Genomic DNA, 25,263 nt, shown 5'->3' with positions numbered 1-25,263 from the left:
TTTATTATGTTTTATTTTTTCTTTATAAATACTCTTAAATATAATTACAATTTACTAATTAATACATTCGCACTCGTTGTGTTGAACCTGAATATTGTTGTCTTTCCTGCAGAGCTATGTTAATGACTGCCTGTGATCTATCTGCAATAACAAAGCCTTGGCCAGTTCAACAACGGGTTTGTATCTTTTGCAGTAAAATATCTCCATGTTTAAAATTATTAATTATAAGTAGCATAAGTAAAAGCCCATTTAGACATAATGATTGTCGCTCAAAAGCCATCTTTTGAGCAATAATCGTTGCATGTAAATGTGCCCATCTTTCAGTTTTCTGCTGAACGATGGATTTCAGTTCAGCATGAAATCCGTCATTCAGCAGAACAGCTGATAAGCAGGACCGCACACTGTGTTCCGCCCGCGGAGCACTGATTACAGCTGATTACATTGTCTTAGCTGTCAGCTCCACCAGCAGAACAAAGGGAATGTATTAAGCGAACAGCGGGTGGTCTGTTCCCTGAATACAGCTCCTGACGGCTCACATGCTACTAATTGGTACTAAAAGGCATTAGTACCAAGTATTAGTTTTATGCAAAATGATCACTCAAAAGCCATCTTTTGAGCGATCATCTTTGTGTCTAAATGCAACCTAAGAGTGGGTGATAGAGGATGTTTAAATATATCCTCTTTAGTACTTCATGTACAATCAGTAATTAACCCCTTAGTGACAGCCCTATCGTAAAACTACGTCCTGCTGTTGCAGGACTTGTATGGAGGGAGGTAGCGGCGCTATCTCCCTCCATACAGCACGGGCATCAGCTGTTTATCACAGCTGACACCCGCAGGCAATAGCTGCGCTCGGCCGTTCGCGGCTATTAACCCTTTAAATGCCCCAAACGCTGTTCGGGGGTCCCGCACTGCCCCCCCGCGGTAAGATCAGGGGAGCCGTGCAGGTGTCATGGCAGCCGGGGGCCTAATGAATGGCCCCAGGGCTGCCTTAGCAGACTGCCTATCAAGCCATCCACACAGGCTGGCTTGAAAGACTGCCTGTAAAAAAGCAGTATGACGTAATGCTATAGCATTACGTCATACTGCAGGAGCGATCAAAGCATCGCATGTTAAAGTCCCCCAGGGGGACTTCAAAGTAATGTAAAAAAAATAATCAATAAAGTTTTCTTAATTGTTAAAAAAAAAGTTATAAAAGTTTAAATCACCCCCCTTTTGCCATATCCATTATTAAAAAATCAAAATCATAAAATAAAAATATGTATTTGGTATCGCCGCGTCCGTAAAAGTCCGAACTATCAAAGTAGTGCATTATTTTTCCTGCACGGTGAACGTTGTCTGAAAAAAAAAAATAAAGAACACCAGAAATACACTTTTTTTAGTTACCCTGTCTCCCAGAAAAAAACGCAATAAAAAGCGATCAAAAAGTCGTATGTATTCCAAATTGATACTATCGGAAACTTCAGGACATCCCGCAAAAAATGAGCCCTCGCTCAACTATGTCAACGGAAAAATAAAAAAGGTATTGTGCGCACAAAATGACCGCAGAAAATAATTGAAAAAAATTAAATATCTTAAAAAAAAAAATAAAAGTACTACAGCAAAAAAAATACTATACAAGTTTGGTATCGTAGCAATCGTACTGACCCATAGAATAAAAATATCAGGTCGTTTTTGTTGCAATTTGTGTGATGTAGAAACAGGACGCACCGAAAGATGGTGGAATGTCGTTTTTTTTCCATTTCTCTCCGCTAAGAATTTTTTAAAAGTTTTTCAGTACATTATATGGTACAATAAATAGTGCCATTGAAAAATACAACTCGTCCTGCAAAAAACAAGCCCTCATACAGCGACTTCGATGGATAAATAAAGGAGCTACGATTTTTTAAAAGGGAGTAGGAAAAAACAAAAATGGAAAAAAGCAAAAAAGCTCCGTCACTAAGGGGTTTAACCCCTTCCTGCTCCAGGACGTACCGTTACGTCCCAGGAGCCTGGTACTTCCCGCAAAAGGACGTACCGGTACGTCCTGGAGATAGCACGGGATCACATAAGATCCCGCGCTATCCCGCAGCGGGAGCCGGCTGTCAGTCACAGCCGGCGTCCCGCTCCAACAGCGGGGGGACATCGGAGATGCGCCCGCCGCTGTTAACCCCTTCCCTGCCGCGATCTAAGTAGATCGCGGCAGGGAAAGAGTTCACAGAGGGATCGCGATCCCTGTGTGTCTCCGGCCGGCTTGTCTCCAGCCCGGCCTGTCACCATGGCAACAGGACGCCAGACACAGGATTGCCTGTGCCTATAATCGCTGTACAAGCGATAAGGCATGGCAGAGCAGTAGCTCTGCCATGCCTTATGACACATATTGGATATTGACGCGTCCGTAACGACGTGTACAAAAAGTTGAACACGTTTTTTATTTTGTACGACAAAAAGCGTAAAAAAAAACGCTAAAAAACAGAGGCAAAATGCTAATTTTTAGCATTTTGCCTCACAAAAAATGCAATAAAAGTGATCAAAAAAGCCGTACATTTCCCAAAATGGTACCAATAAAAACTACAGCTCGTCTCGCAAAAAATAAGCCCTTAAAGAGCTCCGTACATAGAAAAATAAAAACGTTACATGACTTTGAATGCAGCTATAGAGAAAAAAAAAAGATTTCCAAAAAAAAGGGGGTTTTATTGCAAAAAAGTGTAAAAACCTAAAAAAAATATAACAATTTTGGTATCGTTGTAACCGTACCGACCCGCAGAAAAAATTTAGTGTGTCATTTATGCTGCATGATTAACGCTGTAAAAAAGAAAAAAAAAAATCTATGGCAGAATTGATGCGTTTTCTCTCCCTGTTATCATAAAAAAAAAAAAAAAAATTTTACGATATTGTCTATATACCCAAAAGTGGCACCGATAAAAACTACAGATCGCCACGCAAAAAACAAGCCCTTATACGGCCGCGTCCACGGAAAAATAAAAAAGTTATGGCTTTTGAAAAATGGAGATGGAAAAATACCAAAAAATCGCTTGGTCCTCAACGCCAAAATAGGCCATGTCATTAAGGGGTTAAAGGGGTTTTCTGGTATGTAACTATTGATGATCTGTTATCAGGCTAGGTTATAATTAGTTGATTGGCATAGGTCCGTCATTCTGAACCCTGGCGATCAGTTGTTATTGGGCTCTCTGAAGTGTAAAACAAAGACCAGGCAGCATCAGATGAATTTTTCAAGATAGCTTCAAACTCTTTATTCCTCCATCAAAGGAAAACCTGCGACGTTTCGGTCACTATCGTGACCTTTCTCAAGTTATTGGGCTCTCTGTCTGTATGGATGGAGCTGGCAGCTGACAAGTCCATCCATATTGCAGCTGTCTGGTTGGTAATGCAGGGGCAGTTTTCATTAAATTCAGTAACAGCTGATCGCTGGGGGTTCAAGCGGCTTCGCCTTGCTGATCAACTATTGATGACTTATAGATCATCAGGCGTTAAGTCCCAGATTACCTCTTTAACATTAGATATGTAAAATCTATATAGCATGTCACAATAAATATTTTCCTGTATATTTCGTACAGTATAAAGCTCAGTTCATGCTTGCGGTTTCTTTTTACGTCTGGCTGTTCTGTTGTGGAAACAGCTAAATGGAAAGAAAGCAGAAATGAAAAACAGAAGCAATCAGATAGCATTGTTTCCATGGACAGCAATGTTGAAATAAACAGATCCATTGCAATCCGTTTTGAGAATTTGAGAATTATAAACAATAGCGCAGCAGAATGTGCTTCTGATTCAGTGGGAAAAATGGAATGGAGGCAGAAACTGTAGAAACGGATTGAAACTGAAGGTCATATAATTCTATGTGCTGGAAAACTGGTGGCCCCACGACGGAACAGCTAAACAGAAAGCAAAGCGCTAGTGTAAAGGGCCCTTATTTCAATGACTTTATACATTGCTTGCTTCATTTATTTTGTCCCTCTTCTTAGTAATACGATGCTTCTTTAGCAGTTCAGACACCAAAGAAAATTCTGAAATTTCTGCTAGCAGAGAGCAGTGTATTTATATCTAGAATGATGCTGTAAGTCACATATCAGACACAGAATAGAGGTACACCGAAGTCTGAACAGAATGGAACCAGCAAATGTTTGAACGAGTGTTGGAAATATTTGCAGTTACCAATTAGAGTCTTTTGAGCAGATACAAGTTGAAGCGTTAGGCCTTTTATTTGTGTGTGTGTGTGTATATATATATATATATATATATATATATATATACATACAGAGACAATACATATATACACAGCTAACACATTGCAGCTATGCAGAGAGGCAATTGTCTACTGCTTTATGGTCATTCTCACTTATATACAATTAAAAGTCCTCCACCTCCCATCAAGTAAAAGGTGCTGAGCTGACAATTCAACCCATCATCCACATGTTGAAGTTAGCCTTACAATGGAATAAGATAAGGTGTCTAAAGGTTGTTTCTCCAGACACACTAATCTTGCCACGAACCATCTCCTCAGTGTAAAAAGCTTTATTGAAGAAGGTCAGCGGCTTACAAACTAAATACACATTAGGAAAACTAAATAATGATCTCATATAGTATAGTATTGCATTTAATCTATATATGTATAAAATTATTCCAACGAGTGTTAATATTGGCTATGTACTGTGTACGGGTGACTACACTGGACAACTATCACCCAAATAGTCGATAACTCGGGTGGTTAGCATTCCAACAACTGTTTGTGTACTTGTACACAGAGTGATTGTTCAGTAGTGCTTCCATTTCCAAAAAGAGAGAGTCGTAACATTTGGAAGACATGTAACAGTAATTTCATGCTTTTTCTTGACTTTGTTCACTCTTGAGATGGCTTGTCTTTCCTTCAATCTTTGGTAATGACTAGCAGATGCTTGTTAACTCAATGGGATATAAAGCAGGTAGACAATTTTTTGGTCTTTGTTAGAGATGAGCGAGCATGCTCGTTTAAGCATGCTGCTTGATCGAGTATCGGTATAACCGAGTAACTGCTTACTCAGCCGGGCAGCATGCAGGGGAGGGGCGTGAGGGAGTGGGGTAAGAAAGAGAGAAATCTCTCCCCCGTGCCCCCGCATGCTGCCCGGTCGAGTAAGCAGTTACTCGGCTTTACCGATACTTGATCAAGCATCATGCTTAAACGAGCATGCTCGCTCATCTATAGTCTTCATAGAAGTGAATTCTTGCTGATCGTGTAATAGTTCTACATTTTTACACTGGACAATTATTGGTCACATTTGCTCTATATGAAATATTATTTCTGACACCATAATTACCTTGTGTAAACGGCCCTTAAGGGTCTGTTCTAGTGACAGATTCCCTTTAAACTGAAAATGCATATGTATTAGAGAGCATCAAAATAGATGTATATTTTATAATGTAACTTCCAAGTAGAGACCATATCATGATAATGAATGGAAAAAACTGTGGTAAAGGAAATGCTTGCTGCTTGAAGATTATATAAAACACTGAAATGCATAAAAAAAGAGCAGTTTTCTAATGATATGGATGACACGGCAGTAGATAGAGTGCTGGGCCTCTGGCCAAGAAGGCAGAATTCCTGGAAAAAAGATAATAATGGAGAAGGAAATCTACAGTGATGGTTGTAATTATCTGAATTATACAGTTCAGTTTTGTGAGGTCGAGAGAAAGCATCATTATCTTTTATGTTCCCTTAGTTTACGGGACAGAGTATTTATGTACAGTATAGACAACTGCACGTCAACATTAGAAATCCTTCTATTACAGTATTGCAATGTGAATAGTTTTACTTAAGGGCTTGTCCCACCAATAGAAGCTATCTCCTATCTATAGGAAAACTAGCTGATCAGCGGGATCTGACCACTGTGACCCCCCACAATCATGAGAACAAAGTCCTGAAGATTGTGAATTAGAGCAGTCAAGCATGTGGTCTGTTGCTCTATTCATTTCAAAGGGACTACTAGAGATAAGAGAGCACTTGAACTTGGCTAGCTCAGGCAGTCCCATTGAAATGAACTAAGCAATGGCATTCATTTGTGACCACTGGTCCATTTAAGGACATTCAGGACCTTGCTGTCATGACGGCTGGCGTCCCAGTGGTCAGACCCCTACTGTTCAGCTAGTTATCCTTTATCTTGTAGATAGAGGATAGCTTGTATTGTTGGGACAACAATAATGCTCCCCCTCTCAAACAGTTTACTGGGTAAAATCTCTTCTCTGTGTCGTAGAAGCATATAGTGGTCAACAAGCTCTACACAAGCGGAAAAAGAGCTCCATTACAGAAGGAGCCTCAGAGAGCCTTTTTATAGGCCAAGGGTGGAACCACCTTTAGGGCTCAGGTGACAAGACCGTTCATCTAATCATGCTACAACGCTAATCATTTACATATCTGCCTGAGATGTAACTGCCTGCCGAGTTTTACAGCAAAACGACAACTTCCTCTAGGTTCTTGATATTTTTTTCATAAAGAGTGTATAATAGGTCATTTTTTGACAACACATTCCCTTTAAAGGGGTTTTCCCCACCATAGCCACACCAATTAGACTTGCCATACGGTTTTTACAAATCGGACAGATTTGTATTCTAACTCAGCAGTTAAAGTGAGGACAGAATGGGACACTTCATGCAGTTATGAGACATATGTGGCAGTTAACTTAGTTATTTCATGCTTTTTACTGTTCTGTTACTACAGAAACTGTTTTTTGGATAACAGATGTTGTTAATTGGTCCAGTGAAATACTAGGGTATATGGAATTTGAAGCATTTGTGTGTTACATTGTTGCTGTATCATGTAACACCTTTTAATTACACGATGTCCAGACAGAAAAGTGAATTTACATTCTGGACCATTGTGCTTGCTCAGTTGCTTGTCAATCACTCCGAATTAAACTATTGGGTCAATGTTAAACCGGGAATATATGTAAACGTTTGTCTGAACCAAAGAAAAGCAGCATCATTTTAGATAAGAATTGAAAGCAGTTTTTTATATGACTGAAGGCAACAATTTGAAATAACTTGAAATTGATGCTAAAAAAAGGTTGAGCAAAATAGTTGCAAATTTAGCCTCCAACTGTGGGCATGGAGCCTCACAGACCGGTCCCCATTCTAGATTTCCGAGAATCACGTATTGCCCCGCTCCCCCTGAACAGCTCAGTAGCTTTTAGTTGCAAAACGACCGGTACGAGAGGAGGTTTGCTTAATCAATTAAAAGTTCCTATAGTTCTTTATTATGTGACATTACTAAAATATATAAATAAAGTTGATTATTTCTACATGTTTTTTAATTTTTTATAACCTGAAAATTAATAAAAACAAGTTATTGTAAACATCTAGTTCATTATTGCGAAAAAAGTCAACCACAATATATAGGAGACTGTGAGACCCCCCCAAACATGTCAGCAGAGGGCCAGATGGTGTACAAATCCTAGTAACAGGTGACAGCTTCTCTGACTGACGTCATCCTCTTTACTTTTTTTTTTCTCCCATCTGGCCCAGACCATCATAATGACTTCTGATGACTGCAGAGTTTGCTGCTAAGACATCTCTGGTCCTTTACTTCTGTAGTCTTAAATTATTATAGTCTCTGCACCTGATCCCCTAAACAAATATATGTCCCTGTACAGACTCCCTAAATAAATACAGACCCCAGACCTCCTAAAAAATATACAGACCCCCAAATTTAGCCTTGTAAATGCAGACCCAGACCATACCCCCCTAAATAAATTCATACATCAGATCCCCTAAATACATATGCTCGACCATACCCCCTAATCTAATGCAGACCCCCAGAGCAGAACACCTAAATAACAGACCTCATTTAAACTGCAGCTCACAATCTCCTCATTTATATAGTCTTGTTCTCCTCCCCTCTAGCTTCAGGAACTGCATACATATAGTCATATGACTTTAACTGTGCAGATCCATCTGTAGGTCCTGCACACGTGTGCTAGGGAACATCACACAATGCTATATTGTCTCGTGTTTTGCAGCAATTTGTGGCAAAACTGTGATAAAATCGCAAAGTATCAATTCTTTGGTCACCTTAAGTGGTCTTCGGCCCACCAGGAGCCTTGGGCCCAGATGGTTCATATTATAATTCACCACTAGTGCACAGTTTTTTGGATGTGTGTCCAATGCAAATGACCGTCTCATGAATGGAAAGTAAGCTTTTTATACAGAAAATATTGACTGGCATTTACAGATTTAGTACGCATTTGTGACAAATTAAGCAACACTTGAAAATTGTGAGAAATTAGGAAAATGTACAAAATAATGGTGTCTAGCTGCTTTATGCATACGATCCAATTCATGCCACATTTATATATCTATGTCCATATAGTTTCCTTTTAATGATAATGTTATCAACAAGGCATAAATTGAAAAAAAAAAATCAAGAAATTCCCTAAATTTTGAGGGTACTAAGAGTTCTGTCTAATTCCTATTTGCATTGTGATAACTAAAGCCATTTCTATGTTCCTTTCAGATAGCTGAACTTGTTGCTTCAGAGTTTTATGACCAAGGAGATAAAGAGAGACAGGAACTAAAAATTGAGCCAATTGTAAGTATAAAGTCCATCGTATAGACATACTGTTAATTAGTTCACAGTGAAATACACTAATGAAATATGGTGTCATTATTATGAAATATGTCCTGTCTGTATGTTACCTGTTTGTAATATGATGCGAAAGAGTGTATTTGTGCCTGTAGAGCATATGGATGTAATAGAGGAGAAAGATGCCTCAACGAGTGTCTCTTCAATTAGAAGACTGTCAGAACCATTTATTACATGATCATCATCAATTGGTTTTATTGATCACCATGTAATATCACCTTTTAGAACTGCAAAAGGTGTTGGTAACTTCCTATGGCTATAATTGTGGTTTACTGAACCTATGGCAATCTACATGAGAAAGAGAATTGTCCCAATGGGGCAACACTAGAGATAAGCGAGCATGCTCGTCCGAGCTTGATGCTCGATCGAGTATTAGCATACTCGAAAGAACTCGTCACTAGAGCGAGCACCACGAGGTGCTTGGGTAAAGAGAGAGAGAACACCATCCCCTATGGCGAGCATGGGGCTCCTTGAAAAATGCTCGAGTCTCCCATTGACTTCAATGGGGTTTGTTACTCGAACCGAGCTCACACGCATTACAAAAAGCTTGGCTCGAGTAACGAGCACCCGAGCATTTTGGTGCTCGCTCATCTCTAAACAACACCTTTGAAACCTGTTGAAGACCTTGCACCAGTACCTGGTCTTGGGCTTTAAACTCGCACCACTCTAAACGTATGGCACAATTTTAAAACTCCTGGTTCTACAATCTGTTAGGTGTGGGTCAGGTGCCCTGCGGTCAGAAAGGCACCCTGAGAAGACAGAAGTACTTTATAATAGCTTCTAACTTCTGTTTTGTCATTTATAGAGCTCTAGATGAGGTGCTGGGGTTAGGAGGAAACAGAAACAGCCTGAAGTAGAATTACAAAATTAACTTCAAGAAGCTGACGATTGGTATATGAGTAAACCTACAGCGCTTTATAAGGGGAGGGCTTAAGAAGGTGGCGTGCAGTGACTTGGTTATGGAAAAGGGAGTTGTCGTTCGCTGCAAGTAGTTATATTTCAAGAAGATATGCAAATGATTAGAGTTGTGACGTGATTAGATGAACGGTCTTACCACCAAAGGCCCTAAAAGAGGTTCCACACTTGGCCTATAAAAAGGCTCTAAGACTACTTGTGCATAGTGGAGCTCTTTTTCTGCTTGTGTAGAGCTTGTTGAGCACTAGAAACACCACTATATGACGCAATCGAAGATAATTTGCCCCCTTAATAGAGTTTGATAGGGGGCGCATTATTGGAATGTGAGAAGCTGGATGGTCGTATCGTATTCAGGACATCCTGCAGCCTCATGTGTTTCCCCTTGCGGCAGGGATTCCAAAAGGCTTTTTTCAGAACGATAATGCTCGGCCGCACGCAGCAAGGGTGTCACAGGAATGCCCCCACATTTCTGCCATACTTCCATGACCTGCCAGTTTGCCAGATGTATTGCCAATAGAACATGTATGGAACCATCTGGGATGCCAACTTCGACAGTTACGAGTTTAAATGATCTGGTGGCTCAGTTATAGCAAATGTGGACCTGTATGCCTCCATGCCCGCCCGTATCACATCGTGCATCCAAGCTAGAAGCGGTACAACAGGGTACTAGAGTCTCCCTACAAGTGTTCAGTTTTTTGCAATATCTCTGCTTTGATATCAATGTTACAATCATACATGGAAAGTTTCATTTGATTCCGACAACTCCTAGGTGCTTGATTTCTGCCATCTTGTGTCCAGACGATGTCATTACACACATACATACAAGTTAAAAATATATATATATTACGAATAAAAAATGAATGCACCGCTCTATTCACTCAAAACTATACATAGTATATATTATAATACCTTGTTTTAGTGTGATTTTGCAAAGTTGAAGAACAAAGAACTATTGAAATAATCAGTTTTTTGCTTTTTGTACATATTTCCCTTTATTAAAAAAAGCATTTGTATAAAAAAAGTAATCTAAACAGCCAGATATGTCACAAAAATGTATTTTGTTACCGTAGCTCAAACTTAAAAAAATGAAAACCATTAAATTACAATTTGCCCAAAATTACTACTAAATGTCTGTTTATTAAGGACCGTTTGTTACAGATGTATGCTTCATGTATTCTCTGTGTTTTCAGGACCTGATGAACAGAGAGAAGAAAGATAAAATACCCAGCATGCAGGTTGGATTCATTGATGCAATCTGCTTAGAGCTCTATGAGGTGGGTACATATAAACAAGGTTTCTGTGTAGATGTTAGAGATGAGCGAACGTACTCGTCCGAGCTTGATATTCGTGCGAATATTAGGGTGTTCGGGATGCTCGTTACTCGTAACGAGTACCACGCGGTGTTCCGGTTACTTTCAGTTTCCTCTCTGAGACGTTAGCGCGCTTTTCTGGCCAATTGAAAGACAGGGAAGGCATTACAACTTCCCCCTGTGACGTTCAAGCCCTATACCACCCCCCTGCTGTGAGTGGCTGGGGCGATCAGATGTCACCCGAGTATAAAAGTCGGCCCCTCCCGCGGCTCGCCACACATGCCTTGTGAGTTAGCTGAGGGAAAGTACTATCGTGCTGGTGCTGCTGTAGGGAGAGCGTTAGGAGTCAGTGTAGGCTTCAAGAACCCCAACGGTCCTTCTCAGGGCCACATCTATCTGTGTGCAGGCTGCTGCTAGCAGTGTTTTTTGTTTTTTTTCTCAAAATCGGCAGTGCAGAGCATTGCACCCGGCATTAGGGACAGAAGTGGTGTATAGGCAGGGAGAGTGTTAGGAGTGAGTGTAGCCTTCAAGAACCCCAACGGTCCTTTCTAGGGCCAAATTTAACCGTGTGCAGTACTGTGCTGGCTGCTGTTAGCAGTGTTGCATATTATTTTTTTTTCTAAAAATCGTCTGTGCAGAGCATTGCACCCGGCATTAATACTACAGGGACAGAATTGTGTAGGCAGGGCCACAACACAGTTATTGTTCATTGAATATACGCAGTGGGGCCTTCCCTTTGCTAAAAAGGACAAAAAATTATATTTGGCCTTCCTGTGTCAGTCCTAAGGTCTCCGTGTACGTGTGTGCTGCGTGGACAACGTACAAAAATCAGACGCAACCAGCTACGGTTTACTGCAGGCTTGCGCCATTGTCTTTCCTGACTGGCAAATACCTGCTCTGCTAGAGTTAATAACTCTGCTACACTATAGTTGTGTGACACTTTTTGAGGGCCACACCACAGATATTAAACTTCTTGTTCATTGAATATACGCAGTGGGGTCTTCCCTTTGCTAAAAAGGAAAAGAAATTATATTTGGCCTGCAGGCTTGCGCCAATTTATTTCCTGCCTGGGAAATCAAATCACTGGTAATACAGCATGCTGAGGGGTAGGGGTAAGCCTAGAGGACGTGGACGTGGACGTGGCCGAGGACGCGTAGGCCCAAGTGAGGGTGTGGGCACAGGCCGAGCTCCTGATCCAGGTGTGTCGCAGCCGACTGCTGCGCGATTAGGAGAGAGGCACGTTTCTGGCGTCCCCACATTCATCGCCCAATTAATGGGTCCACGCGGGAGACCTTTATTAGAAAATGAGCAGTGTGAGCAGGTCCTGTCCTGGATGGCAGAAAGTGCTTCGAGCAACCTATCGTCCAGCCACAGTTCTGCGCCGTCCACTGCTGCAAATCCGAATCCTCTGTCTGCTGCTCCTCCTTCCTCCCAGCCTCCTCACTCCACTACAATGACACCTGCTCAGGAGCGGGAACACTCCCAGGAACTGTTCTCGGGCCCCTGCTTAGATTGGGCAGGAGTGGTTCCTCTCCCACCAGAGGAGTTTATCGTCACTGATGCCCAACCATTCGAAAGTTCCCGGGGTCCGGGGGAAGAGGCTGGGGACTTCCGCCAACTGTCTCAAGAACTTTCTGTGGGTGAGGAGGACGATGACGATGAGACACAGTTGTCTTGCAGTGAGGTAGTAGTAAGGGCAGTAAGTCCAAGGGAGCAGCGCACAGAGGATTCGGAGGAAGAGCAGCAGGACGATGAGGTGACTGACCCCACCTGGTGTGCAACGCCTACTCAGGACAGGTCTTCAGAGGGGGAGGCAAGGGCATCAGCAGGGCAGGTTGCAAGAGGCAGTGCGGTGGCCAGGGGTAGAGGCAGGGCCAGACCGAATAATCCACCAAGTGTTTCCCAAAGCACACCCTCGCGCCATGCCACCCTGCAGAGGCCGAGGTGCTCTAAGGTCTGGCAGTTTTTCACAGAGACGCCTGACGACCGACGAATAGTGGTGTGCAACCTTTGTCGCGCCAAGATCAGCCGGGGAGCCACCACCAACAGCCTCACCACCACCAGCATGCGCAGACATATGATGGCCAAGCACCCCACAAGGTGGGACGAAGGCCGTTCACCGCCTCCGGTTTGCACCGCTGCCTCTCCCCCTGTGCCCCAACCTGCCACTGAGATCCAACCTCCCTCTCAGGACACAGGCACAACCGTCTCATGGCCTGCACCCACACCCTCACCTCCGCTGTCCTCGGCCCCATCCAGCAATGTCTCGCACCGCACAGTCCAGCCGTCGCTAGCGCAAGTGTTGGAGCGCAAGCGCAAGTACGCCACCACGCACCCGCACGCTCAATCGTTAACCGTCCACATAGCCAAATTTATCAGCCTTGAGATGCTGCCGTATAGGGTTGTGGAAACGGAGTCCTTCAAAGCCATGATGGCGGCGGCGGCCCCGCGCTACTCAGTTCCCAGTCGCCACTACTTTTCCCGATGTGCCGTCCCAGCCCTGCACGACCACGTCTCCCGCAACATTGTACGCGCCCTCACCAATGCGGTTAGTGGCAAGGTCCACTTAACTACGGACACGTGGACAAGCACAGGCGGGCAGGGCCACTACATCTCCCTAACGGCACATTGGGTGAATTTAGTGGAGGCTGGGACAGAGTCAGAGCCTGGGACCGCTCACGTCCTACCCACCCCCAGAATTGCGGGCCACAGCTCGGTGGTGGTATCTGCGGCGGTGTATGCTTCTTCCACTAAAGCACCCTCCTCCTCCTCCTCAACGTCTGTCTCGCAATCTAGATGTGTCAGCAGCAGCAGGACGTCGCCAGCAGTCGGTGTCGCGCGGCGTGGCAGTACAGCGGTGGGCAAGCGTCAGCAGGCCGTGCTGAAACTACTCAGCTTAGGACATACGAGGCACACGGCCTACGAATTGCTGCAGGGTCTGACAGAGCAGACGGACCGTTGGCTTGCGCCGCTGAGCCTCCAACCGGGCATGGTCGTGTGTGACAACGGCCGTAACCTGGTGGCGGCTCTGCAGCTCGGCAGCCTCACGCATGTGCCATGCCTGGCCCACGTCTTTAATTTGGTGGTTCAGCGCTTTCTGAAAAGCTACCCACGCTTGTCAGACCTGCTCGTAAAGGTGCGCCGGCTCTGCGCACATTTCCGCAAGTCCCACACGGACGCTGCCACCCTGCGCACCCTGCAACATCGCTTTAATCTGTCAGTGCACCGACTGCTGTGCGACGTGCCCACACGGTGGAACTCTACGCTCCACATGTTGGCTAGGCTCTATGAGCAGCGTAGAGCTATAGTGGAATACCAACTCCAACATGGGCGGCGCAGTGGGAGTCAGCCTCCTCAATTCTTTTCAGAAGAGTGGCCCTGGTTGGCAGACATCTGCCAGGTCCTTCGAAACTTTGATCAGTCTACCCAGGTGGTGAGCGGCGATGCTGCAATCATTAGCGTCACCATTCCTCTGCTATGCATCTTGAGAACTTCCCTGCAAACCATAAAGGCAGCCGCTTTGCGCTCGGAAACAGAGCCGGGGGAAGACAGTATGTCGCTGGATAGTCAGAGCACCCTCCTGTCTATATCTCAGCGCGTTCAGGAGGAGGAGGAGGAGGATGAGGAGGAGGGGGAAGAGACAGCTTGGCCCACTGCTGACGGTACCCATGCTGCTTGCCTGTCATCATTTCAGCGTGTATGGCCTGAGGAGGAGGAGGATCCTGAAAGTGATCTTCCTAGTGCGGACAGCCATGTGTTGTGTACAGGTACCCTGGCACACATGGCTGACTTCATGTTAGGATGCCTTTCTCGTGACCCTCGCATTCAACGCATTCTGGCCACTACGGATTACTGGGTGTACACACTGCTCGACCCACGCTATAAGGAGAACCTTCCCAGTCTCATTCCCGAAGAGGAAAGGGGTTCGAGAGTGTTGCTATACCACAGGACCCTGGCGGACAAGCTGATGGTAAAATTCCCATCCGACAGCGCTAGTGGCAGAAGGCGCAGTTCCGAGGGCCAGGTAGCAGGGGAGGTGCGTAGATCGAGCAGCATGTACAGCCCAGACAGTGCAACAGTCTTTAAGGGCCTGGCCAGCTTTCTGGCTCCCCAGCAAGACTGTGTCACCGCTCCCCAGTCAAGGCTGAGTCGGCGGGAGCACTGTAAAAGGATGGTGAGGGAGTACGTAGCCGATCGCACGACCATCCTCGGTGACGCCTCTGCCCCCTACAACTACTGGGTGTCGAAGCTGGACACGTGGCCTGAACTAGCGCTGTATGCCCTGGAGGTGCTTGCTTGTCCTGCGGCTAGCGTCTTGTCGGAGAGGGTGTTTAGTGCGGCTGGGGGAATCATCACAGATAAGCGTACCCGCCTGTCAACCGACAGTGCCGACAGGCCAACACTCATCAAGATGAACAAAGCCTGGATTTCCCCAGACTTCTCTTCTCCACCAGCGGACAGCAGCGATACGTAAGCAATACGTATTATGCACCCGCGGATGGAAGCTACGTTCTCTCTCACCATCCAAAACGGGGACATTTCTGCTTCATCAATCTGTGTCTAATATTCCTCCTCCTCCTCCTGCTCCTCCTCCTGAAACCTCAGGTAATCACGCTGAACGGGCAATTTTTCTTAGGGCCACAAGGCTCACTCATCTAATTTTTCGAAACAATTTTTATATGTTTCAATGCTCTTAAAAGCGTTGAAACTTTAACTTGAACCAATTTTTTGTTAAACTGGGCTGCCTCCAGGCCTAGTTACCACTTAAGCAACATTAACCAAAGCGATTAATGGGTTTCACCTGCCATCTTGGTTGGGCATGGCCAATTTTTACTGAGGTACATTAGTACTGTTGGTACACCAATTTTTTGGGGCCCTCACCTACAGTGTAATCATAGCAATTTGTATGTTCTTCACCTGCACTCATGGTACAGAAGTGTGTGTGGGGTTGGCCTACACTTTAGCTACATAAATGTAACTTGGGCCTTGGCTATACTGCAGCTACTGAAATGGAACGAAGACTGCGCTCCCACTATACTGCTGCTTCGAAATTGTTACTGGGGCCTGTCTTGAGTGCTACTATTGCTGAAATGGAATGAAGACTGCGCTCCCACTATACTGCTGCTTCGGAATTGTTACTGGGGCCTGTCTTGAGTGCTACTATTGCTGACATGGAACGAAGACTGTGCTCCCGCTATAATGCTGCTAGTGATATGTTAGTGGGGCCTGTCTTGAGTGCTACTATTGCTGACATGGAACGAAGACTGCGCTCCCGCTATAATGCTGCTAGTGATATGTTAGTGGGGCCTGTCTTGAGTGCTACTATTGCTGACATGGAACGAAGACTGCGCTCCCGCTATAATGCTGCTAGTGATATGTTAGTGGGGCCTGTCCTAATGCTACGGCTGAAATGTTACGAATTCTGGGCTCTGCCTATACCGCTGCTAATGGTATGTCTCTGGGGTGTGGAAACAGAGGCTTCCCAAAGACATGATGGTGGCGAGGCCATTTCCCACCAACGCGGTTACTGTAAAGGTGCATATAACCACGGACACGTGTAGAGGACACGTAGTGCCTCAAAAACATCCCCCTCCTCCTCCAACAGGGAAAACAAACATTCTTGGCAAATGCCTTTGCATTGGTTCGTCTGGTGGCAGTCCAAGAATTTCACCTTTACCGACACTACAAGAGAGACCCCCCACCATCCCCCCGCCACGGCCCACTTAATCCTGGCCACATTCCGAAAACCAACAAAATAAAACCGCGCTACTAGGTCCGCAGTCACCACCACATTACCACCAACGCGGTTACTGTTAAGGTGCATATAACCACGGACACGTGTAGAGGACACGTAGTGCCTCAAAAACATCCCCCTCCTCCTCCAACAGGGAAAACAAACATTCTTGGCAAATGCCTTTGCATTGGTTCGTCTGGTGGCAGTCCAAGAATTTCACCTTTACCGACACTACAAGAGAGACCCCCCACCATCCCCCCGCCACGGCCCACTTAATCCTGGCCACATTCCGAAAACCAACAAAATAAAACCGCGCTACTAGGTCCGCAGTCACCACCACATTACCACCAACGCGGTTACTGTTAAGGTGCATATAACCACGGACACGTGGAGAGGACACGTAGTGCCTCAAAAACATCCCCCTCCTCCTCCAACAGGGAAAACAAACATTCTTGGCAAATGCCTTTGCATTGGTTCGTCTGGTGGCAGTCCAAGAATTTCACCTTTACCGACACTACAAGAGAGACCCCCCACCATCCCCCCGCCACGGCCCACTTAATCCTGGCCACATTCCGAAAACCAACAAAATAAAACCGCGCTACTAGGTCCACAGTCACCACCACATTACCACCAACGCGGTTACTGTTAAGGTGCATATAACCACGGACACGTGTAGAGGACACGTAGTGCCTCAAAAACATCCCCTTCCTCCTCCAACAGGGAAAACAAACATTCTTGGCAAATGCCTTTGCATTGGTTCGTCTGGTGGCAGTCCAAGAATTTCACCTTTACCGACACTACAAGAGAGATCCCCCACCATCCCCCCGCCACGGCCCACTTAATCCTGGCCACATTCCGAAAACCAACAAAATAAAACCGCGCTACTAGGTCCGCAGTCACCACCACATTACCACCAACGCGGTTACTGTTAAGGTGCATATAACCACGGACACGTGGAGAGGACACGTAGTGCCTCAAAAACATCCCCCTCCTCCTCCAACAGGGAAAACAAACATTCTTGGCAAATGCCTTTGCATTGGTTCGTCTGGTGGCAATCCAAGAATTTCACCTTTACCGACACTACAAGAGAGACCCCCCACCATCCCCCCGCCACGGCCCACTTAATCCTGGCCACATTCCGAAAACCAACAAAATAAAACCGCGCTACTAGGTCCGCAGTCACCACCACATTACCACCAACGCGGTTACTGTTAAGGTACATATTACCAGTCTGACTGGGGCATGCAGAGACACCTTGACAGAATGAATAGTGTGTGACACATAGGTTCCCCATTGCTATGCCCACGTGTGCAGCTCCTGATGGCGGTGGCACAGGATTCTATTTCTCATTGCTTCTGTACAGCATTGTGGGCTATTGCCCCGCCACTTTTGAAGAGGGTCGCTGCCTAGCCGTGCCAACCCTCTGCAGTGTGTGCCTGCGGTTCCTCCTCATGGCAGACGCACTTCTAAATAGACATGAGGGTGGTGAGGCATTAGGGCAGCTGAAGGCTGCGCAGGGACACTTTGGTGTGCGCTGTGGGGGGGAGGGGGGGCGGTTGGGCAGCATGTAACACAGGAGAAGTGGCAGTGGAGTGTCATGCAGGCAGTGATTGTGCTTTGTTGGAGGTAGTGTGGTGCTTAGCTAAGGTATGCCATGCTAATGAGGGCTTTTCAGAAGTAAAAGTTTTTGGGAGGGGGGGGGCCCCACTCTTGCCGCTATTGTGGCTTAATAGTGGGACCTGTGAACTTGAGATGGAGCCCAACATGTAGCCCCTCGCCTGCCCTATCCGTTGCTGTGTCGTTCCCATCACTTTCTTGAATTGCCCAGATTTTCACACAAGGAAACCTTAGCGAGCATCGGCGAAATACAAAAATGCTCGGGTCGCCCATTGACTTCAATGGGGTTCGTTACTCGAAACGAACCCTCGAGCATCGCGAAAAGTTCGTCCCGAGTAACGAGCACCCGAGCATTTTGGTGCTCGCTCATCTTTAGTAGATGTACATGTGTATTAGCCAGAAATGTTGTATCTAAGGCTCTGCTCACTACATCTTTGGTTTACATACAGGAAAGCCTCCCATGCCGACCTATGGCCCCGATGTATACAGCTTTAAGAATTTGTAAAGAAGCGACTTGTATTCAGTATAAACCATTTACACTCATCACTATAATTCATAAAGCTCTCCACAGTGCTGCACTTTCCTATATCTCTTCTGCCATAATCCGAACCTCCCACAACCATCTCTTTTCCCGAAACACTCCAGTTCTCTGGAATGTGCTACCCTGGACAATCAGCTTAATTACTGATACCCACAATTTTAAGTCTTTCCTAAAAACTCACCTTTAGGGAGGCCTATCATAAGCCCTAATCTAACTCTTACCCATTTATCCTATTTCTACACTCTCCTTCAGAATCACAGTAAATACAAGGGTTCACTTACTTTTTCTCCCTGCACTGTGAATGTTTACTCAATGTGCTCAACAAATGACATGAACAGTAAAACTATTTGTGTGTTATTACTTTAGTTAGATTGTGGAGAAGAGGAAATCTCCTCAGCACTGGGTAACAAGTTTTCTTTTACTGCAGTATAAAGGATAAAAACAGTTTAAGGGCTTAGTCACATGGGCGCATCCAGGTGCCAATGCGCCTGTCTTCCTGCAGGATAAGACGGCCTTACTGCAGGTGCGGAGAAAGAACACATGACCGGCTCCATTGCCGGTCATGTGTTCTTTCTTCTGGCGCTGCAGAGAGTTGTCCGCACCTGCAGTGCGACCGTCTTTTTCATGCAGGTAGACGGGCGCTTCGGCACCCAGATGCGTCCGTGTGACTAAACCCTAAGGCTTAATCCATAAAAATGATGGAAGCATGTGTGTTTTGAACCTCCATGGTTCTTGAGGCTTTGATCAACGACCATGGAGGTTCAGAAATGCACAAGTCTGTCACTTTTATGGACTATGTCTTAAATTGATTTTATCCTGTATACTTCAGTAAAAAAAAGTTTTGCCCTGTGCTGCCAGACTTCCTTTGTTTCTCATGTTGTGATTCTGGTTGGTGACCATCCGCCATCCTGTGCACATGGGAGATATAGTCAGGCTAAGAAGACTTATGAACTTGACACTTCTGTAAGTGCACCCGTCATCATTTTGCAGTTAGATGGTGTTTATCCTATTGCAACCTAGGTAACAATCAGACCACAATTTCCCCAAAAATAAGACACTGCCTTATAATAAATTTTGCCCCAAAAGAGGCACAGTGTCTTATTTTTTGGTGGAAAGGGCATATGCTCAACTCGCAGCCGGCGTCTGTGTTCCCCGTGATGATCTTCCAGGTGCTGCAGCAGGCTGCTGTGTAATCCTCCCCACTGTCAGAGGATTCTCTGTATGGTAAACGGAGCTTTAAATTTCCCTGGCTTCGGCAAGTGAGCGCTGTGATTGGATCGAGCGCCAGCCAATCACAGCCGGCGCTCAATGAACCAATCACAGCCATTTAATGACATTCACTGAATAGCTGTGAATGATTGAGCGCCAGCTGATTGGCTGGCGTACGATCCAATCACAGCACTCACTTGCTGAAGCTGGGGGAATTCAAAGCCCCATTACCAGAAAGAGAATACTCTGACAGTGGGGAAGATTACACAGCAGCCTGCCGCAGCGTCTGGGAGATCATCGCGGGGAACACAGGTGCCAGCTGCGAGGTGAGTATTGCGGGGTTTTTTTCACCTAGTGTAGCTAGGGCTAATTTTTGTGGGAGGGCTTATATTTCAAGCCCTTCCCCCTGAAAATCAATGTAGGGTTTATTATCAGGGTAGGTCTTATTTTCAGGGAAACACGGTAGCAGTCAATACAGAAATTCAGGTGTTTCCTAAAGCTCACTTACTTTTTACTACAACTATATTTTAATTGACTTCAGGTCCTTCCAGAAATCCAGTAACAGAGCTTGTGGCACTGTGTATGAAGTCCTGTGTTTCTATTGACCCTCACTTAGCTTTTCTTCTTGTCATGACTATGGAGCCATTGTCCTTTGTAACTGATTTCTTGAACTTTCTCTCAGGCCTTAGCTGACGTGTCTGAATCGTGCTATCCACTATTAGAGGGCTGCTTGAGGAACAGACAGATGTGGCATTTATTAGCCGACCAGCAAGAGAAGAACCTGCTGAACGGAGACGATAGCCAGCCAAAAACAAACTGTGACATTGAATAAGCAGCGCCAACAGCATCGTAGAGCCTTGTGGTACAAAATAGTATGACACTGTTTGGAAACCAAAATATATTTTGCCACTGTTATATTTATTAATTTCACATTTTCGTTTAAGGAAATAAGTATATGTAAATGGAATATTTTCTAGAGAAGCAATATATTTTCTGATGTGCATAACATTACATTTACCCACTGGAGGCTTTGGGGCTGATTCCTTTTTTATTGACCAGTGCCTTATTGCATGGGTGCCATTTTAAATGAAGAAGGACACCTGCCTAATGTAACACAGCACAGTACAGAATAACTATAGCATTTTACTGTATAACGTTTTCACATACTGAATCAACTTGGGCTAATATGGAAAACAACGTAACACGAGATAATGTGATTTGTTGCAGTTGTTACCAGGCATTCTCACAACTCGCAAAGTAGTTTTACATGGCTTTTAAGAACCCACTTTTTCATTTGCTGTTTTGTAATACTAGTATAATAACATTGGCTGTCACCTCATTTTATGAGTATTATTATATGCCTGTAGGTTATGTGTGTCGATAAATACTTCCATGTAACAACACAAAAGTACAATAGAAGTGACACCTTTATTGGCTGACTGTGGGAGATAAAAGGATAACGTTTCACATGGGAGAGCAGTGACCAGATCAAGCAATAGGCTGTTGTGTAAATGTAGTGATAGTAGTGGTCATTCAGCACTACAGGGGTGAAACAATTGTCAAATCTGCCACAATGTATAGAAACCATGTCGCTCAGAAATCAATGCAAGGAAAATGTGTTCTTCTGTCATAGACATTAGGCAATAAGGTTACGTAATGTGACATTTTGGCCCATCCTGGACCTCGATCGCTCATATCATTGAAATGAAATGACATAACGATAGCTAAGTAAACATGTAGATGCGGAAGTATCACAGTAGAAAGAATTGGAAGAGAATAAGTATATAGAAGCAAAACTGATTGACTTTGAATACAGGAGGGTGAGACTGGCAAGACAATTACTATAAAGGCCCATTTACACGGAGAGATGATCACTCAAATTTAGCTAAAAAGCGATCATTGAGTGATTATCGTTGCATCTAAACGCGCAACCATCGTGCACTGCTAGCTGATCGTTAAATTCAGACCAACCGAAAAATCGACGTTCAGCCTTATCAGCAGCTCTCCACGGGTAGTGCTGATAGCATTGTTTCCTGTTGGAGAACAAAGGAGCTGAAAGCAGATAAGAGCCCTCGGGCTATTAACTGCACACTAAACAGCTATTAAGTAGCTGAGTAGCTACTTAATAGTATTTGCAAAATGATCGCTCAAAGCTATCACTCAAATTGTCGTTTGAGCGGTCATCGCTCCGTGTAAGTGGGCCTTTAGTCTATTCTTCTCACACCTCTACTACACAGAGCAGAGACCTCTGTTTTCATTCTAAATGAGTCAATCGTTGTCACACCAGAGATATAGTAGTGCTTGTAGCAGTATGTCATTTATCACATACATGCACCTTCACACATAGGAGAAGCTTCCCGTTAGTCTTTTTTGGCCTGCATAGACATTATATGTACTACCGATACATGCATTATTCATGTATATAGTGGCCATCACACTAACAAGGACAGCTTCTATTGTACTCCAATGAGCAGGCACAACTTTATATGCACTCCCATACTCTATCCTTCAGTGCCCACTTATGTTATCCCCATGTATCCTGAGATGTGTCATATACATGCTGCCAGCATGGGCCATTTAATCCGGAAAAATTCTGGACTGCGCAATGGCGGACAGACGCAACCTATTATAGCTAGTGGGTTCCATACGGCGCTGTTCTGGTCAGGCTTGTGCCGGATCCTGCCTTTTTTCTTTTGACCTAGGAGCCAATGGAGAAAGACACAACACAGCGTAAACAAGCCCTTATAGTGAACCTGATATTGGTAATATGCTTCTATGTACTTATCGTTCTTTGTTACGTCTTCACCCATGTATGTATTATTAGATATTGTTAAGTCCGTGATACGCATTCCGTGGCCTTTTGTCTGATGTCTGGGAGACAAGAATACATTTTAGGTGTATTGCTTTGAGTGCCATGACTCTATACTGTACATAAATGTAGTGCTACACTGTATAGATGATGAATTGGGAGTACTTCACATAGAAGGGGTTTGTCGTTCTGTGTGATACATGGTTTTAATTAGAGCGAATTCAGTTGTATGTAATCCATCCTTATTGTCTGAATGACTTTTGACTTCACTGCTCACAAGAATGTGTAATACACTCTGGATCTAACTAATGATCATTATACCGTATAAATGATGACCGCAGTCAGAATACTTCACTGCACTTAGAATCTTATTTGTGTACATTGCTTACGTGACCGCTGTTATGTTAGACTGAAAGGGAACCTGTTAGCTACTTTATGCTACCCTTCCCGAGAGCAGCATGAAGTAGGGACAAACATGGGTGATATTCATGATGCCTCTTATGCCCTGTTCAGACCATCTTTGTGATCTCTGCTTAGCGTGTATGGCAGGGAAAGCTCTGAATGTGTACAGTATGGCCTCCTGTCCACGGGTGATATATCATTGTGTTATCCACAACGATAATCCGCTCACGGGTAAAGCACGAAATGCTTTCCATAGGATAATTATGGAAAGCGCAGCCCGATGTACATGAGCGGAAATTCGCTGTGATTTTCCGCTCGTGGATAAGAATAATGATAGGTTTATCACGGAACATCGCTGTGACTTTAGTGTTAAAACGCAACTCCCGTGGACAGGGCGGCCTTAACATTTCCAAAGCATTCCATCAACCCCTCAGGGGTCAACAGAGTGTTCTTTTGGCCTGCATCTGGATGGTATATGTGTGCATACTACAAAAAATGTATGGTATAGTGTATATATATATATATATATATATATATATATATATATATATATATATATAATCTACAATGTGAGCTACCAATGGAAGTATACTTCAGGAGTCTTTCCCTGTATATACATCAAACGGGGGCTATTAAAATGATCTGAATAGGGGCTTATCTCCCTGGCTCTTCCGCTTACATCTTTGTCTTTGGAGGAGGTGAGTTTCTCATGCTGGGCAGCAGTATCTAGTGAGCAACAGAACAGCAGATCTGTATTGTGTGTGAAGACCATGCGTAATTATAGCATTACACTACAGCTTGTAAGGCAGCTTCAAGTAGAGGTAATTTCTGTGAGAGGAATCATGGAAATGGTCATATTTCACATAGTAATCTTGGCCACAGCATCACAACTAGAGTGCTGTACAGAGCTGGGCCAGATAGTGATAACTACTTCTGAGCTGTGGCAGCATTACCTGGTGAGCATTCAGAGACTTATAGGTACTTTGCAGTATTTTTACAAGCTCAGAAAACTCCTTAAGGGCTCAGTCAGACGAGCGTTTTTTTGCATGCATGTTAGGCGCATTTGCGATTTGCATCTATTAGAACCAATGCTTTCCAATGAAAGCGGTCACATGGCCATTTTTTAGAAGCAGAAAAAAACTGCCCCTGTAAAAGACAGGACAAGTGAGTGCAAATGCATGCGGTCACGTGATTCTTTTCTACATGCGATGTGCATTTTTTCTCCCCGCCCCTATAATGCGTGAAAAATGTGCTCGTCTGACTGAGCCCTAAAGATTATCAACACACATAAGATCAGTTTTACAGTGTTATGTTGGTTGGCTACATGTCAAATTACCTGGTAGAGTTGTACATCTGTTACAGCGGCTACTTGAACATTCCTGCCCTTCTAATCAAGGGTTAAGCAGATATAGAGGGGTTAGATATGTTAGAGTGATCTGTAACTACATGACCAATGACCTGAAATACACATGGCCCCATATTGTTTGTAATGTTGCAATGTGTAGAAAGTATAACAATAAGGCCTCCCTCACACAGGTGTTTTTGTACAGCGTTTAGCGCAGCACTATATGCTGTACAACGCTCCCGTTCATTTTAATGAGGCTGCTCACACAAGCGTTAAAACGTAGCGTTTCCAATGCTGTGCTTTGAAAGCGATACATGTTCTATTCTTGGCCGATTTCAGCTCTGTGTCGCCCATTGAAATGAATAGGTAGCGGCTTTAGCGCTGCTAAAAATGTGGCACAACTTGGTACCGCGTTTTTGACAGCACTAAATGCAAGTCCTAGCTACAGTACCTTAAAAAAAGCAATACTCACCTAGTAGGCGCCATCCGGGTCCCTCCTACTGCTCTCTGGATCTCCGGGCAGGCTTCCGGGCACTTGTCAGCAGCGACAGAGCATCTTTTGCTGGTAACGGGGTTTAAAGACCCCACCTCCAGCAAGAGATTGCTCTGGTTGGTCCCTTGAGCTGTGGCTTGGCCATTCATTTATTGAATGGCTGTGATTGGTACATGCAAAGCTGGCTCTGATTGGCTGAGCCAGAGACGTAGCCAATCAGAGCAATCTCTTGCGGGAAGTGGGGTCTTTAAACCCCGCTACCAGCAAAAGATGCTCTGTC

At 44.6% G+C, this 25,263-nt stretch overlaps 1 protein-coding gene across 2 annotated transcripts in view; it reads left to right on the top strand.

The window, feature by feature from the left end:
* The window catches only part of PDE5A (phosphodiesterase 5A), a 152,766-nt gene extending 129,137 nt beyond the window's left edge, over positions 1–23,629 (top strand). For both annotated transcript variants that reach the window (XM_066573894.1, XM_066573892.1), the window contains exons 18-21: positions 113–176; positions 8,480–8,554; positions 10,714–10,797; positions 20,617–23,629. In XM_066573894.1, the coding sequence (XP_066429991.1) occupies positions 113–176; positions 8,480–8,554; positions 10,714–10,797; positions 20,617–20,766 (373 nt within the window). In that variant the 3' untranslated portion in view covers positions 20,767–23,629. The remainder of the gene's footprint in view (positions 1–112; positions 177–8,479; positions 8,555–10,713; positions 10,798–20,616) is intronic.
* Positions 23,630–25,263: the final 1,634 nt, after the last annotated feature.

This window comes from Eleutherodactylus coqui, chromosome 7 (assembly GCF_035609145.1).
Source record: "Eleutherodactylus coqui strain aEleCoq1 chromosome 7, aEleCoq1.hap1, whole genome shotgun sequence".
Classification (NCBI taxonomy): Eukaryota; Metazoa; Chordata; class Amphibia; order Anura; family Eleutherodactylidae; genus Eleutherodactylus; species Eleutherodactylus coqui.
Note: the sequence above shows the minus strand (reverse complement) of the source record. Positions and strands in the feature narration are given on the sequence as shown.